The 14,278-nt window shown below is 32.8% G+C and overlaps 1 protein-coding gene across 1 annotated transcript in view; it reads right to left on the bottom strand.

Moving 5' to 3' along the window:
• Positions 1-1,020: 1,020 nt before the first annotated feature.
• Positions 1,021-14,278, bottom strand: part of LOC131064299 (MYB-like transcription factor EOBI) — a 33,595-nt gene continuing 20,337 nt past the window's right edge. The window contains exons 2-5 of the mRNA XM_057998404.2: positions 2,709-2,749; positions 2,502-2,610; positions 1,635-1,764; positions 1,021-1,543 (exon numbers count right to left, since the gene is read on the bottom strand). Of these exons, the coding sequence (XP_057854387.2) occupies positions 1,021-1,543; positions 1,635-1,764; positions 2,502-2,610; positions 2,709-2,749 (803 nt within the window). The remainder of the gene's footprint in view (positions 1,544-1,634; positions 1,765-2,501; positions 2,611-2,708; positions 2,750-14,278) is intronic.

Raw genomic sequence — 14,278 nt, 5'->3', positions numbered from 1 at the left:
GTATTCTATTTGATTTAGTTATTTCGCCATTACTAACCTAATCCACTCACGAACACTTCACTATATCAATATATATAGAATTTTTTTAAAGTAACATATTTTAAATATGAAAATTGCATTTATAAATTTGTAATTGCAAGCTTAAACACAAGGTTAGGAAATGATTAGACTGTACACTTGCACATTTATATTTAAAAATAGTAGTTGAATTTTTTATTATTTAACTATTACTATTGAATAATTGTTGAGATTGTTTGTACACTATGGGGCCTTACCACACTCTTTAACAAAATATCTTTATTATATTTTTTATCTATTAAAAATACCATAATGAAATGATGACAAATCACTTGTGTAATGGTTTTTATTTTCATCTATTTTTATTATATGATATTTTTTAAATAGAAAAAAAAAATTGGCACTCCTATATACAAAAAGAACATATAGACGTTTTTTTCTAACTTTTTGTGATCTCAAGACCTTAACAAAATAGTGTAAAAAATAATAATAATAAATTGTTCAATAAATAATTTTATGACCAGCGTCATTAATCCTTTGTTTAGTTTTCATCTATGTTCAAACATGATACAAAATAATAACAATAAAATATCGTAGTTTGTATCAGATAAAAATCAAACCCGAACCTATATCATTGTGGGTCGCTATTCAGAAACTAGTGAATGTTATTAAACGAGATTGTCTATGACCATTACCTTATGCAGAGACATTCAAATTCTTTATGTAGCTGTTTAGTAAACTCAATTGTATTTTTACCTATATAAATGTTGACTGGCTTTTCACGAGAGGCTGGAATTTATTCATGTCCATTGGCTCTTCGGAAAGGGCAACAGTCTTTTTCTTTGAATAAAGAGAGGCGTACACCATGCAGATATGTAACCGCCTTCCTGAAAAACCAGGCGTACGTAGAGAAAATGAATCAAGACAATTCGGTTTTTTCAATAAAGAGAGGCGTCTATATACAATGTAGAAGAAAATGCATAGCTAGATGCCTAAATATGGCTAAATGTTCCAAAGCAACACATCTGACTCTGAATCAGATTCATAGTTAAATGTGGGACACATTAACTCAGGATTAGCAGAGCAGGAAGCTTCATATACTTGTGTTGCATGACTTTCTAGTGGAATTTCCCAAACAAAGGTGTAGGCCATTTTAGAAAGTTCAACTGCATCATGTCCCGTTGTACCCATATCATTCTGAATGCTTCCTACTCCTTCACTACTTCCATCAACTTGTACTTGCACTTTCTCTATATCTCTAATAACTTCTTCTATTGTAAACTTATCCATTGGAGTTTCCGTGTTGAACATGGTATGATTATAATTAATCTCATACAAAAGAGGAGTTTTAACTGCGTCGCCTGTGGAAACCTCGAGGCTTTGTCGTGGGAGCACTACTTGTTTACCTTGAGGACTACAATTATAATGTGCCGAATTTTGAAGCTTCTTTTTCAGATGGGTCCTGCAGTAGTTTTTAATCTCGTTGTCCGTTCGCCCCGGAATCCTTTCTGCTATCTGCGACCATCTACAGAAAAACACCATAAATCTATTCAATACTAAACATATAATGGAACCTTTTTCATACTGAAAGAAATAAAGATTAAACCAATCACAACCTGGTACCCCAGCGGGCATGAAGGTCAAATATAAGGCGTTCTTCTTCTGAAGTGATATTGCTGCGCTTCAAGTCGGGACGGAGATGGTTTACCCACCTCAATCTGCAACTCTTTCCGCTTCTCTGCAGCCCTGTACAATGTGAAATGGACTTAAACTGAGGGTTCCAATACGTCGGGACTAAACTAAGTAACATTCCGAATTGTGAAATAATAAAATAGAATTCTCCAACTTTTTTCTCGCAACCTGAGCTCCTGGTAGTTCTTCATGTTTCTCATCCCCTGATTTTATACAGCTATATAGAATATACACAGCGGTGGTACAAATCAGAACAGGTTTTTTTAACAATTACATTCATTGCTGTGACTTTTTGATTTTTTGTTTGAAAATATTCCTAGTCTTTACTTATTTTTTGTTTGAAAAGAATTAAAATAAAATAAAAGTCCTGTTTTACTCTAAGAGTGGGGAGAGAATTGAAAAAAAGAGGAACCAGAGTATCTACTAAAGTAGTTGAGGAAGACGATGAGATAAGAGTGATTTTAATAACCTAGGTAATAAAATTATCGCTTCTTCGTAAAGTGCACTGGTATTTGAATGTCCGGTCCATATATTTAAATAAGATTCCTGTCATTATTTGTTAATTTTCCAGACCATATATTTATATAAGATTCATGTCATTATTTGTTATCTAAAATAAACAACAGAGATGAGCTGCGTGGCTCAGAACATAACAATGATAATGCTATAGAAATAATAACACAAATCATAACAGTGATGTTTATAACGAGAGAGATATTAAATGAACAATAAGAATAACGATAAGAAGCTAGTAACAGTTGCCTTGGCTAAAGTGTTCCAGTGGCGATCACCATGTAGTTTAATATAGCGTAGGAGACGAATATCCTCCTCAATAGTCCATAGCCTCTTCTTTATCTTTGCTTTCGCCCCACACTCAGACCATCTCGAACTCATCGCCTTCTGAATTGGAATGTCAAAGCAAAATGGGTTGAACTAAACCTCCACCGGACTCTCAAGTTCTTCAATATTCATACGTTCGAGAGAGAGAAATAACTCACTCGTTTAGGTATTTCCAAGTGCAGGTTCAAACTGCAACTGCCTGTTCAGAAATATAAGATAACAAATTCAGGCAGTGTATAAATAGAAATGAAGGCGTAGATAATTGTAGAAGTAATTAGTTAACAAGATAAGAAAACTTGCTTTTCATTGTGGAGAACCACCAAGATTCATCCAGGCTGTTTGATTTTGTCCACTGATTTTTTTTTTCTATGTGGCGGCATTAAATTAGGGCCGTGGTATGGTGGGGATTTTAATCAGTATTTATCTATGAGAATGGCTTGACAAGGAAGCACATGTCTCTGAAAGCGGAGATAATTGGCCTTATTAGGCATAACAATATAAGAAGAGAAGACACATGGTTTTCAGTGTGGAGGGCCACCAAGATTCATCCAGGCTGTTTCATTTTCACCAAAGATTTTTTGTTCCATGTATGGTGGGGATCATCTCTAGTGTACACTTCAACCTTACCTTTTGTCAATTCTACTTTTATTTCCATTTTGGTCGATATTCCTTTCCCTTTCTATCTTCCTCTATATAACTTCTTTTGTTTATATACACACAAATTAGATTTAAAAATAGATCAAACAATGTACATAGATTGAACTCCACTTTTGATTTCTATCAATTTTTTTCTTTTTCTTTTTCTAAATATTTATTTGATTTTCTTTAATTATATAGACTTAAAATAAATTTAAAGATATATCTTATGGTAATAAATTGAGTAAAAAATAATGATCAAATTTAAAATATTTATTTTAATTCTTTTTCATTAAATATTTTTTTTTTGATTGGATTCTAGCGATTTTACAAAGCGACAAAAAATGGCAGAAACAACAATCAACGATTGAACAATGGTATAATTGGAGCGAAGTTGCCACTATAAATTGTTTCTAACATAATAAGCTATATAATTCTACATTATATCATATGTTATTTGTGTTTAAATTTGTAAACTTAAAAATAATTTTGGAAAGAGCTATGATAGCATATTCAAAAATATATGAAAGACCCAAAACCTTGTGTTTATATTTTATTGAATAAAGTCAATTTGTATCTACTTTCTCTAGATAAGATTATTGGATAAAAAATGATTAATATTGAAAGCATCAAATATTCCATATACACAAAATATATTTCTATTTTTCTTCCTAAAATATAGCATAGTGCACCCTTTTATTTATTTTTTTGCATCCAATATTAGAAATTGTTTTAATTTTATTCTCATTTCTAATTTTATTGAATAGTTATCTTTATATTTTTTAAAAGTACATGCATCTTAAAATTTGCATCATTGAACATGCCCATCATATAACATGCATAAAAAATAATTGAAAATATACTCTTTTAAAAGTGTGTAATGATGAAGTGCAAGAAAAATTATATAATTGTGTTAAAATTTAAAGAAGTGGATCAAAATTTATAAAGAAAAATCAATGCATATGTATATAAGAAATGCATAAGCATTAACATACTGGAAATTGCTTGTGATTACAATGATAGGCTTGTCTCGGTAGTGGCACTCCCACTGGGCACCCAAACAAACCATTTTGTTGAGGCAAGTGTGGCCTACATTGGGATTAAAATGGCTCTTCATGGAGGGTTCAAGAAGGTTCGGTTGGCAAGTGATTCGCTAAACATAATCAACTATTTGATTAAAAAGACAACCCCCAACTGGACGATTAGTCATATAATGCAGGAGTGCTTTAAAATGATTTCCAAGCTTGAAGAAAATCAAATCTCACACATTTTTAAGGAGGGAAACATGCCTGCAGACCACCTGGAAAGTCTTGGTGTTGCTAAGGATGATGAAAAATGGTGGTGGGAAGGGGAATCCTTTCCATTTCATTTATGAAAACTGGCACAGAAGGACACTTTGATAGAGCATTAATGATGACCTCTTTTCACATTTGTAAATCCATTCCTAGAAAGAAGTGGCGGTGACCTTCCAAATTTTCCTTGTGGGTCTCATTTTTTATCGCTTGTTTGAAGCCTAATTTTAGAGTAAACACAAAAAATTATAGAGGTAACATTTATATGGGGTGAGAGAAGAATAGAATGGAACCATCCTCATGTGAGCTATGGGAGAAAAAATGAAGAGGTATGGAGGGAATTTGTGGATGGTGGTCTAAAACCATATATTAGAAAACTCCATGACCAAAACCACAAGCTCACGAAAATGTTTGTTAAAAACTAGAACAATGCGGTGCTAAGTGTTTATGGTGTTGAATTCAGGGTATACAAACCATTCATAGCTGAGATTATTGGGCTAAGTATGGAGGGTAAAAAATTCTACAAATAAAGAAAAAACTCAGAAGAAGCCCTTTCTATTTTTTATGAAAAAAAGAGCGAGAGAAGAAGAGCTAGGAAGAAACCAGATGAAAGATATAACTGAAAGGATCTTCTGAAGCTTTGGGTGGATATAGTGGAGTTCATTATGAGGTACATAACCTTGGATGGTCGATTTTATAGTATTTTTAATGATCATTTCACTATTCTGAATCACTTTAGGCATGATAAAAGAATTTTGATGCCATTTTATTTATAGTCTTCTCTCGAGCATTCTTTTTATAAGCATTGTGAAAATGAGGAAAATTCAGTTTTGCATGAGGAGTTAATCCTCCTGGTTATGGAGTATGCTAAGGCTCATGAGGTTAAACCCTCCCCTATTTTGACAAACCCCAAACCCTTAGCTAGCCAGGATGTGCATAATATTTTAGATACAAAACTTTGTGAGGAGGAGGGTGGGATTGCCATGAGCTAGAATGACATCCATGTATCATATGATTTTGAATATAAACCCCTCAGAGGATGAGGGCCCCCCAAAGAAGCCCACTCCTGGTACTACTAGTAGTAGGAAAAATAAAAATCCACCTAGATGGGCAGCGAAAAAGTTGAAAACCCCTGCTTCTCAATCCCAAAATTTGGGCTTGCAAAATATTAAAAAGAAGAAGATTGGGAAAATAACAAGGAATCAAGAAAAGGGGAGGATGAAATGAAACTCAATATTCCTGTTATTATGGACCCGAATGAGCGTAAAAGAGATGAAATGGATGTTGAGAGGCTCTTAAGTAATTCATTTTCCAACCAGGGGAAATGTTTTCGTTGGGTTTTTGGTGATTTTTTTTTGAAATAGGGGATGAAGGATATTATAGACACTTTCACTAAGAATCTGACACCTGATATAACTGATAAACTCCTTAAGTTGACCCAAAAAATTACATAATATATCAAGGTCATGAGAACAAAGCATGAGGCTAGGATTGAAACGCTGGAGAATGATATTCAATTTTTAAAGGGCAAAATCAAGGGTTTGGTGGAGATAAGTAAGGAGGCAATGTATAGTAGTAAGGAAGGACTCAAAAGACTGAACAAGAAAATTGCCATTCATGTAGCTCAACTGATCAAATCAGACCTATCCTTTGACATCAACTTGGACAAGAAGAACCAGGATGTGCAGACCTCCACGGGGTCGTCTACCATGACCAAGAGCAAAAAACTAGAAAGGGGCAATTCAAGATTTATCATGGAAGAACTCCAACAGATCAACAATAGGGCGATCCAAAAGAATGTTCAGGTCATGAAAGATCTCAGTTAGTTTTTTTTGGCTTGTGCTTTTTGCTTGCACTGTGTTTTTTGTGGTTATTCTCTTTGGGGTGCTTCCCCTTTTTCTGTTGTTGTTTAGTGGTTGTTTAGACTCTGGTTTAACTCTGCTTATTTTTTTATGGATTTGAGTTTCGATTCCCTATAAAAACCCGTTTATCTTAAAAAAAAGCATACCAAAATTTTCTTCTCATCTTCAACCCTTCATGCCCCCAAAAAATTAATTTGGCTCCATGCACGCAAGTGTATGTGACCCTAGTAGAGCTAAGGCCACTAAAGGTTTTGTGTTTTTTCCTACTACGTGTGATTGTTGCCTACTACGTGTGATTGTTGCCTTATTCTTAATGGGAAGGCTCAGCAGGATGTTGGTGGCTCAATCAAGTTTTAGGAACCCTTAGTGCATGCCACCTCAAGCCATTTGGATTCCAAACATACTGGATATTACAAGTCATATATGGTGATTTAGCCTCAAAAACTTTGTCTCTTGACCTAACAATAAACATGGATAGACCTTATTTGCAAGTTCATGAATATATGGCCAAAACTTTGTGATGTCTACTCTACAGTTATAAAGTATTAAAATGATGGTGTGCAAAAATGAATCAATATTTTCCCTTGTGCCAAGGGGTTTTCCATCATCATATTTGAGTCCTTTGAGGATAAAGAGTTGGTGATTAAGACTATTTCTTGGTGTTTAATCCCCATCCTTGATTCTTCAATGATATTTTTCTATGCTTGAAACCATGAATCCCCTATTTCAATCCGAGGACAAACAATTTCTCCTCATCATTTTTAAGGTGTTTTTAGCGCTCCTCTAAAATTTTAGGAAATAAAGAGCCTTTGAGCTATTGGTAATAGCTTAGATAATTTTTATTGTATTTAAAAATAAATAATTAATTATGATATTTCTACATGTTCTCTTACTTGTGCCAAAATGGATCTATCTAGTGGTATCCTACCCAAAACTTCTCTAAAAGTACATAATAGGTTCTGGAGACAACTTGTTTATAGTGAAAAATTTCAACTCACATGTAATATATTGTAACACTCCATCTTACATATATCTAATATAATCCCAAACTACTATATAATTTTCTTCAATAGATGATTAGAAATATTAGGGGATTATAAATTAGATGATTGTATGACAATATAATTTACATTCCCTTGTTAACATGATGGAAAGATTGATAGCAAATAATTTGAACTATTATTGTGGTCTAACTATTCTTTTGAATGTGTTTTCTATGTATGAGAAAGTGATGAGGGCTATGGGAGAAATACTTATTCCAACTCAATATCCTAGATACGATAAGTTATAAGTTTAAGTATTGTCGACGTAGAAGGAAATGGGGCTTTATTATTTGATAAAGATGTGTTTATGAGGTTTATTTTTGTGGGTGTATAATGAGTGTTTCGAGTCAATTGATATGTTTAAATTACAAAAATAGACCCAAAAATTATATATCGTTGACGTCAGGGCCTTTTGGAAATGCAATAAAAGCCCTAGCACTTGATTTAAGTCTTCAAAATTCTTTATTAAGATGAGGGACAAATTTAGAGGGTAGATGAGTTCAGGATACCAACCCCACCATGCCACACCTAATTTATTAGGGAAGACTTTGGAATGGGGTGTCCTAATTTATATCCCCTCTTAAATGAGAAATAGACCTCATGGAGGAGAGATGGGAAGGTGACAAATCCAAGTCTCCACTAATGAAATTTCTATTCCAACTATTGTACCCTCTAACATTTTAACAACTTTTTCCTGCATGTGTGTACAAGTATATATATATATATATATATATATATATATATATATGCAGTAAATTGATTATTTAATAGTATCAGTCATTGATGACAATATTCCTCTATTAATTTTGTTTGTTGAAATTTACCCTCTTCTTCATTCCTTTCTTTGGATTATTACCATTTAAAAATATTAAAATTTTAAAAATATTTAAGGTTTCACAAAATTATGACATCTCACAAACTTTGTCTTCAATATTGCTCAGTGTAAAAATCTTTCACATAATTATATTGGACAAATTCATTATTTGGGTACTTCAGTGAATGAAAATCATGTATGGTAAAAAATATTTTTGTAAATTTACAAAAGATAGTGTTAGTACAACCTTGCATTAGTGAATATACATCTACCTATGCATACACTAACCTTTTGGCAATTATTTAATCATTGATAGCTGCATTCTTATTCACAACTTTTTAATGAGCTCACATTAGTTATGTGGTGTCGAAATACATCTATATTTATGACAATAAATTATAAAAGAATGAGATAAATGATTTTTCATAGTATACTCATGTATATACATATAAAGAATCATGATCTAAAATTGTAACTCGGTCTAAATATAATAAATAAATGTATATGATTTTTTTCTTGTGCACAATGTTTCCCAAATAAGAAAGATGACTTGTCCATTAAAATTCAATATTTATTTATCAATGTGTACTAAAAAATTTAGAAACATCTATAGAAATAAATAAATTATTATGTTCATTGTAGTCTATTAGAGGTTAGCCACAAGTCAAAACAAACTCAACTAAGAATTTCTTGTCATTTTTAATTCATCCATTATTTTTTGCAAATTGAAGTTCAATTATAGTATTCTTCTTCTTTTTACATCTTATTACTAGTTTTTCTATTTTTCTCCATGATTTATTTTTCATAAACATTACCAACATGTATCTATATAGTATTAATATTTAACAATAACTTTCTTTCCCTACCACATTCTTAACTACAAATGTTACACTTAAAGTTTATGGGGTTCATTTTTATTTTTATTTCCCCAAATTTAGTGAACAATTTCTCTGACTTCTAATCAATAATTTTTTTCTTATCCATCCAAATCAGAGACTTTTTTTGTTCTATTTTTAAATTTATGTAGGATTTATAAATTTATCACCACTTGTTGAAGTGACCTTATTAGTATTAGGGCACATCAAGAAGTGATGATGAACTCAATACCTTATTCAAACTCCTAAGGCTAATTGCAATAAATTTGGTCATAAGGCTAATCAATGTAGCAGTAGAGTAATGAACAATAACTTCATGAATGATAATAATTTTATTACTACTCAATATTTCTATGGTTAGTGTTACACATTCAACAAGTTTAGTCAGAGTTTCTAATTTTAGATCTAATATGAGAAGAACTAGAAATGGTCCATAGCATGACACTACATGCTATAACTACAATAAAATAGGACACATTACTAAGTATTGTATGGGGAATTACATGAAAACTTCTTCTCCATATAAGAGGATTGATCAAGAAAAGAAAAATATGAAGGAGATGTGAAAAATTTAGATGATGTAGTAAAAGGATCTAAGCTTTTTCCCAATGCACAAGTACCCTTTGGAACTTGAAAATAAATATTAGAGTCAGGGGAGTTCTTCATTGGATATATTTTTATCACCCTAAATTTTATGTCTTATTCTTGGAAATTTAAGTACCTATTAGGTGCAGATCTTCTTTGAAGAAATGATGGAAACAAGGATACAAATAAAAAATTTCAGAGCAAATTTAGAGGTGATTATATTGCTTCATATAGTAGTTGTCCTAGATGAAATAAAAAAAGAGAATGATTCAAATAATGTTGCAAACCTTAGTATGAAATTTACTAATTTTTTGGTTGTCCTAACAATTAGGATAAAATGTAGAATAATGTATGAATGTACATTGTTGATTACTTTTCAAGGGGAGAAGGTAATTGTATTGTTGCTAATAGGGGAAGCATGTGTAAGGGAAAGAAAATGCAGTACAAAAGATTTTCATATTATTAAGAGGAGATAAAAGTGTAGAGTAATAATGATTTAATAATACATAATCAAGTGAAGGCCCTTGTACATTTTGTCAAGGAGGGAGAGAATGCATAGTTGGTTGTTTTATCAAAAGAGGGGAGAGTAGTGAAAGGGGGAACTAAAAGTATACAAGGAAACAAAGTGAAGATATATTAATATAGGTCCTTTGTCCTTGATTTCAAAACCTTGAAGGGAAAGTATTATGTTGTGTGAGTGTTGCATTCAATGACGAAGGAAGAGTTTGTTGGTAATTATTGTTATTCTTGACTTGTTGTTGTCATTGCTGTCAACTCTCAACTTGCTTATTGTCATTGATCAAATTCTTTCATGGAACATATAGAAGCATATGTTGTTGATGTGTTGTATGTATTGAAGGAAGCATAGGTTTCTAATATTTGGTGACTATTGGAATACATGTTGAAGGTTATTTTACAAGATGTCTCTTGTACTATAGTGTTGTTGTCGACTAGTATTAAAATTTAATGTCGTAAGTGTCGATGTTGTCATTAACAAACAATACAAAATTATTTTATGCAAATGATTCATGATTGATTTCCACCCTCTGGGTGTTGATATCCATTGTCAGTATGTTGCAATAGTTGATTGTTTTGGTATCATGCATAATGATGATGATGCCCCTCAAGATAAATGTTGGCATTCCTTGTTGTGGGTGTACACCTTCTAGGTCTTGATGTTTACACTTGATATGCTCTAGAGACAATTGGTCTTGATCCATTATCTTACATAATAATTATATTGATAGTTGTTTTATCAAATATTTTGATAGTGATATTGCTGCTTAGACATGTTACTGATGATGCTCATAGTTGGATTGCCTAATGATGTTGATCAAATATGTAGTTGTATAGAGATGTTGTTGATGTTTTTCTTGGCTGGATGTCCACCATTAGTTTAGTGTTGATATCTTACCATTAATAATAACATCTAAGAGCAATGTCAATAAATATGTTTATATGAAGCTTTCTCTTGTATAAGGTAGTGATGTTGCTAATACTAAAAGAACAATAACACTTCTACTGATGTTTCTTTTTATAATATGATGATTGGAAGAATTAATATGAGGATTAGAATCATTAAGATGAGGATGGGAAATATCAAGATGAGAATTGAAAGGATTAAGACGAGATTTGAGAAATAGTTTTTTGAGTGTTAGTCAGATGTCCAATAAAGGTTACGAAGTTTCATTCAATAAGACCAGATGTGTGATTAGAAAAGGAAGAACTATAAGAATGATATTATAAAATATTAGAACAAATGGAAATATTTATTTCATAAAAGACAAGAGTAGAAGTATATGTTTTTGGACACAGAGAAATTATATTTGGTTATGGCATAAAAGGATGGGACATGTTAACTCCGACAACATGATAAAGATCAATAATACTAAATAAGTGAGAGATTTACCAAATATTATCAATCATACTGATACTATGTGTAGCAAATGTCATTTAGGAAAAAATGTTAGGATAACTAGTGAACAACTGAGAGGAGGGGGGGGGGGGAATCAGTTGTTAACAGATTACAACAATTAATCCACAATACAACCTTAAACCAGAGCACATAACATTTGAATACCGGTAAACAATGCAACACAATAATAAACCATTTAATCAGCACAATGCAACCATACCACATAACACCATAATTTGTACGTGGAAAACTCAGTAAAGGGAAAAAACACTATGGGAAGCCTACCCACAGTCAGATGATACTTCTGCAGAAAGTATGTGATACAATGAGGAGCCTGCACATGCAAGAAGTCACACTACCTAAAGCACACTACTCATTACAAAAGAGTCTCACTGACTACAGAGAGGTTAAAACCACCTCAATATAATGGACAACAATCTAGTAGAGTGAATTGCTAGAGATAGCATCTACCATGCCTACTTAAAGTCCCGGTTAAGCTCAACACCGATGGCCTTTGACCACTTCCTTAATCCTAACTCAATCCTCAATGATCAACCAAAACTCCTTCACATATGATATTACAGTTCATGACCACGATACGACATGATACCCTGATCTACAATAAGATCTTACATCACTTTATACCAACCCTAAGGCCTAAACCAATTAGGCCAGCCACCTAAAAGATATTACAATAAGATCATTACATAAATCTATATTACAATAATATGCTATGCCAGCTTTAGACCAAAATAATATTAACCAATCCATATATCATCCTGGTAACGTGTAGAGAACATGTTATCATGATACCGGTCCATAACCTAGATAGGCATTAGACCTATTATGGGTCCACCATGCCAAAGTGACATCTCCAACTCGTTGAAGCATGACTAGAGATATCTTCAGCATCCTGAAAGCCACACCAACACGACTTATGCATCTTGTCAAGAATTCCCAATAAAAGTTCTGCTGCTAAAACCTTAAACCTATACCAGTAACCAAAACCTATATGTCGGTAATAGCTATTTCTGGTAGCCAGCCATAACAACTAGTGTTGACATCAATGAGAAAAAATCAATGCAACACATAATCAATTCCTCCAAAATGCCAACAATCTCCCCCTTTGGCATTGATGGCAACACTAGATGTGAAAACATCTAAGTACTAAGAAATGCCAAACAAGTCTCCCCCAATGGAAGATAACCAACAAACTCCCCCTTTATATAATATCTCTGTAAAGTTCTGAAGTTTCCTTTTTCATATCAATATCTCTCCCCCTTTGACATCAATGCCAAAGATATGACAAAAATATCAAAGCAATGATATATTTCCCTGAATCTCATAGCCAACTACTCCCCCTAAATAGTAGCACCACTTCATCAGTACCAAAATGAATAGTATCTATGATAATGCATGTCGGACTAATGCCAAACTGCATCAATCAAGTCTCTACCAGAGGGGAAAAATCGCCAACCTCTCTCTCAAATACTCAAATGATTCTTTAGACAATGATTTAATGAAAATATTTGTAATCTGCTCTTTAGTGTTCAGATAAACCAGTTTGACTTCCTTTTTCTCTACCTTGTCCTTCAAAAAGTTATACTTTATTGATATATGCTTAGTCTTAGAGTAAAATACCGGATTCTTAGACATGTCAATAGTTGTAGAGTTATCACAATTGATAACTACCAGTTCACAAGACCTGAGTACAATTAGTTATTGCTGCAACATATTCAGCTTCTGCAATAGATAAAGAAATGCATGACTATTTTTTGCTAATCCATGAAACCAGTTTCTTTCTAAGAAAGAAAGCTCCACCAGAAGTGCTCTTCCTGTCATTAGTATCTCCTGTCCAATATGAATCTGTATGTGCACATAAAGTGAAGTTATCATCCCTAGAATACAATAAGACATATTCAGTTGTGCCTTGTAGATACTGAAATATCCTCTTTAATGCACATTCATGATTTTCTTGATTACTTTTATATCTTGAAACAATACTCACAACATTCATAATACTTTGTCTAGTCTGAGTTAGATATAACAAGCCACCAATCATAGACTTATACCTTGTTGGATTTACCGGTGTAGATGTATCATTGATAGATAATTTCTCACTTGTCACCATAGGGGTACTTACTGGTTTGGAATTATCCATACCAAGCTTTTTCAACAATTCCCTTAGATACTTTGTTTGACAGATAAATATACCTTTGTCAGTCTGAGTAATCTACAAACCTAAGAAAAAATTCATTTCACCAATCATGGTGTTGGCATATGTGCAAAGTTTGATGACATGATGGGATTGTATGTTGTCATTGATGTCAATATGCAGAAGTATGAACCAGTATATTGAAGAAAGCAAACTGGCAAGAGAACCGGTATGATGGTATGAAGTAAACCGGTATGATGATGTGACTTGGTATATGCGAAAAGGTGAACTGGTATGTTGGAATGTGAACCGGTATATCCAAAGTTTGTATCGGGGTTTCATTTGATATGACTACCGATTGGTAGTCTTGGCTTCAGGGTTTCTGGTTGATGCATTCCAAGTTTGTGTGATTCGACCGATGATATCAATTGATGAGTTAGAATTGAAATGAAGATCATATTGTGTTGTCATGCCAGCCTTGTGCACTTGAAGGATTTCCTTGAGGATCTTGCATGAAGAATATTGATTCTATCTACCTCGGGAATGTGCAA

This window comes from Cryptomeria japonica, chromosome 3 (assembly GCF_030272615.1).
Source record: "Cryptomeria japonica chromosome 3, Sugi_1.0, whole genome shotgun sequence".
Lineage (NCBI taxonomy): Eukaryota > Viridiplantae > Streptophyta > Pinopsida > Cupressales > Cupressaceae > Cryptomeria > Cryptomeria japonica.
Note: the sequence above shows the minus strand (reverse complement) of the source record. Positions and strands in the feature narration are given on the sequence as shown.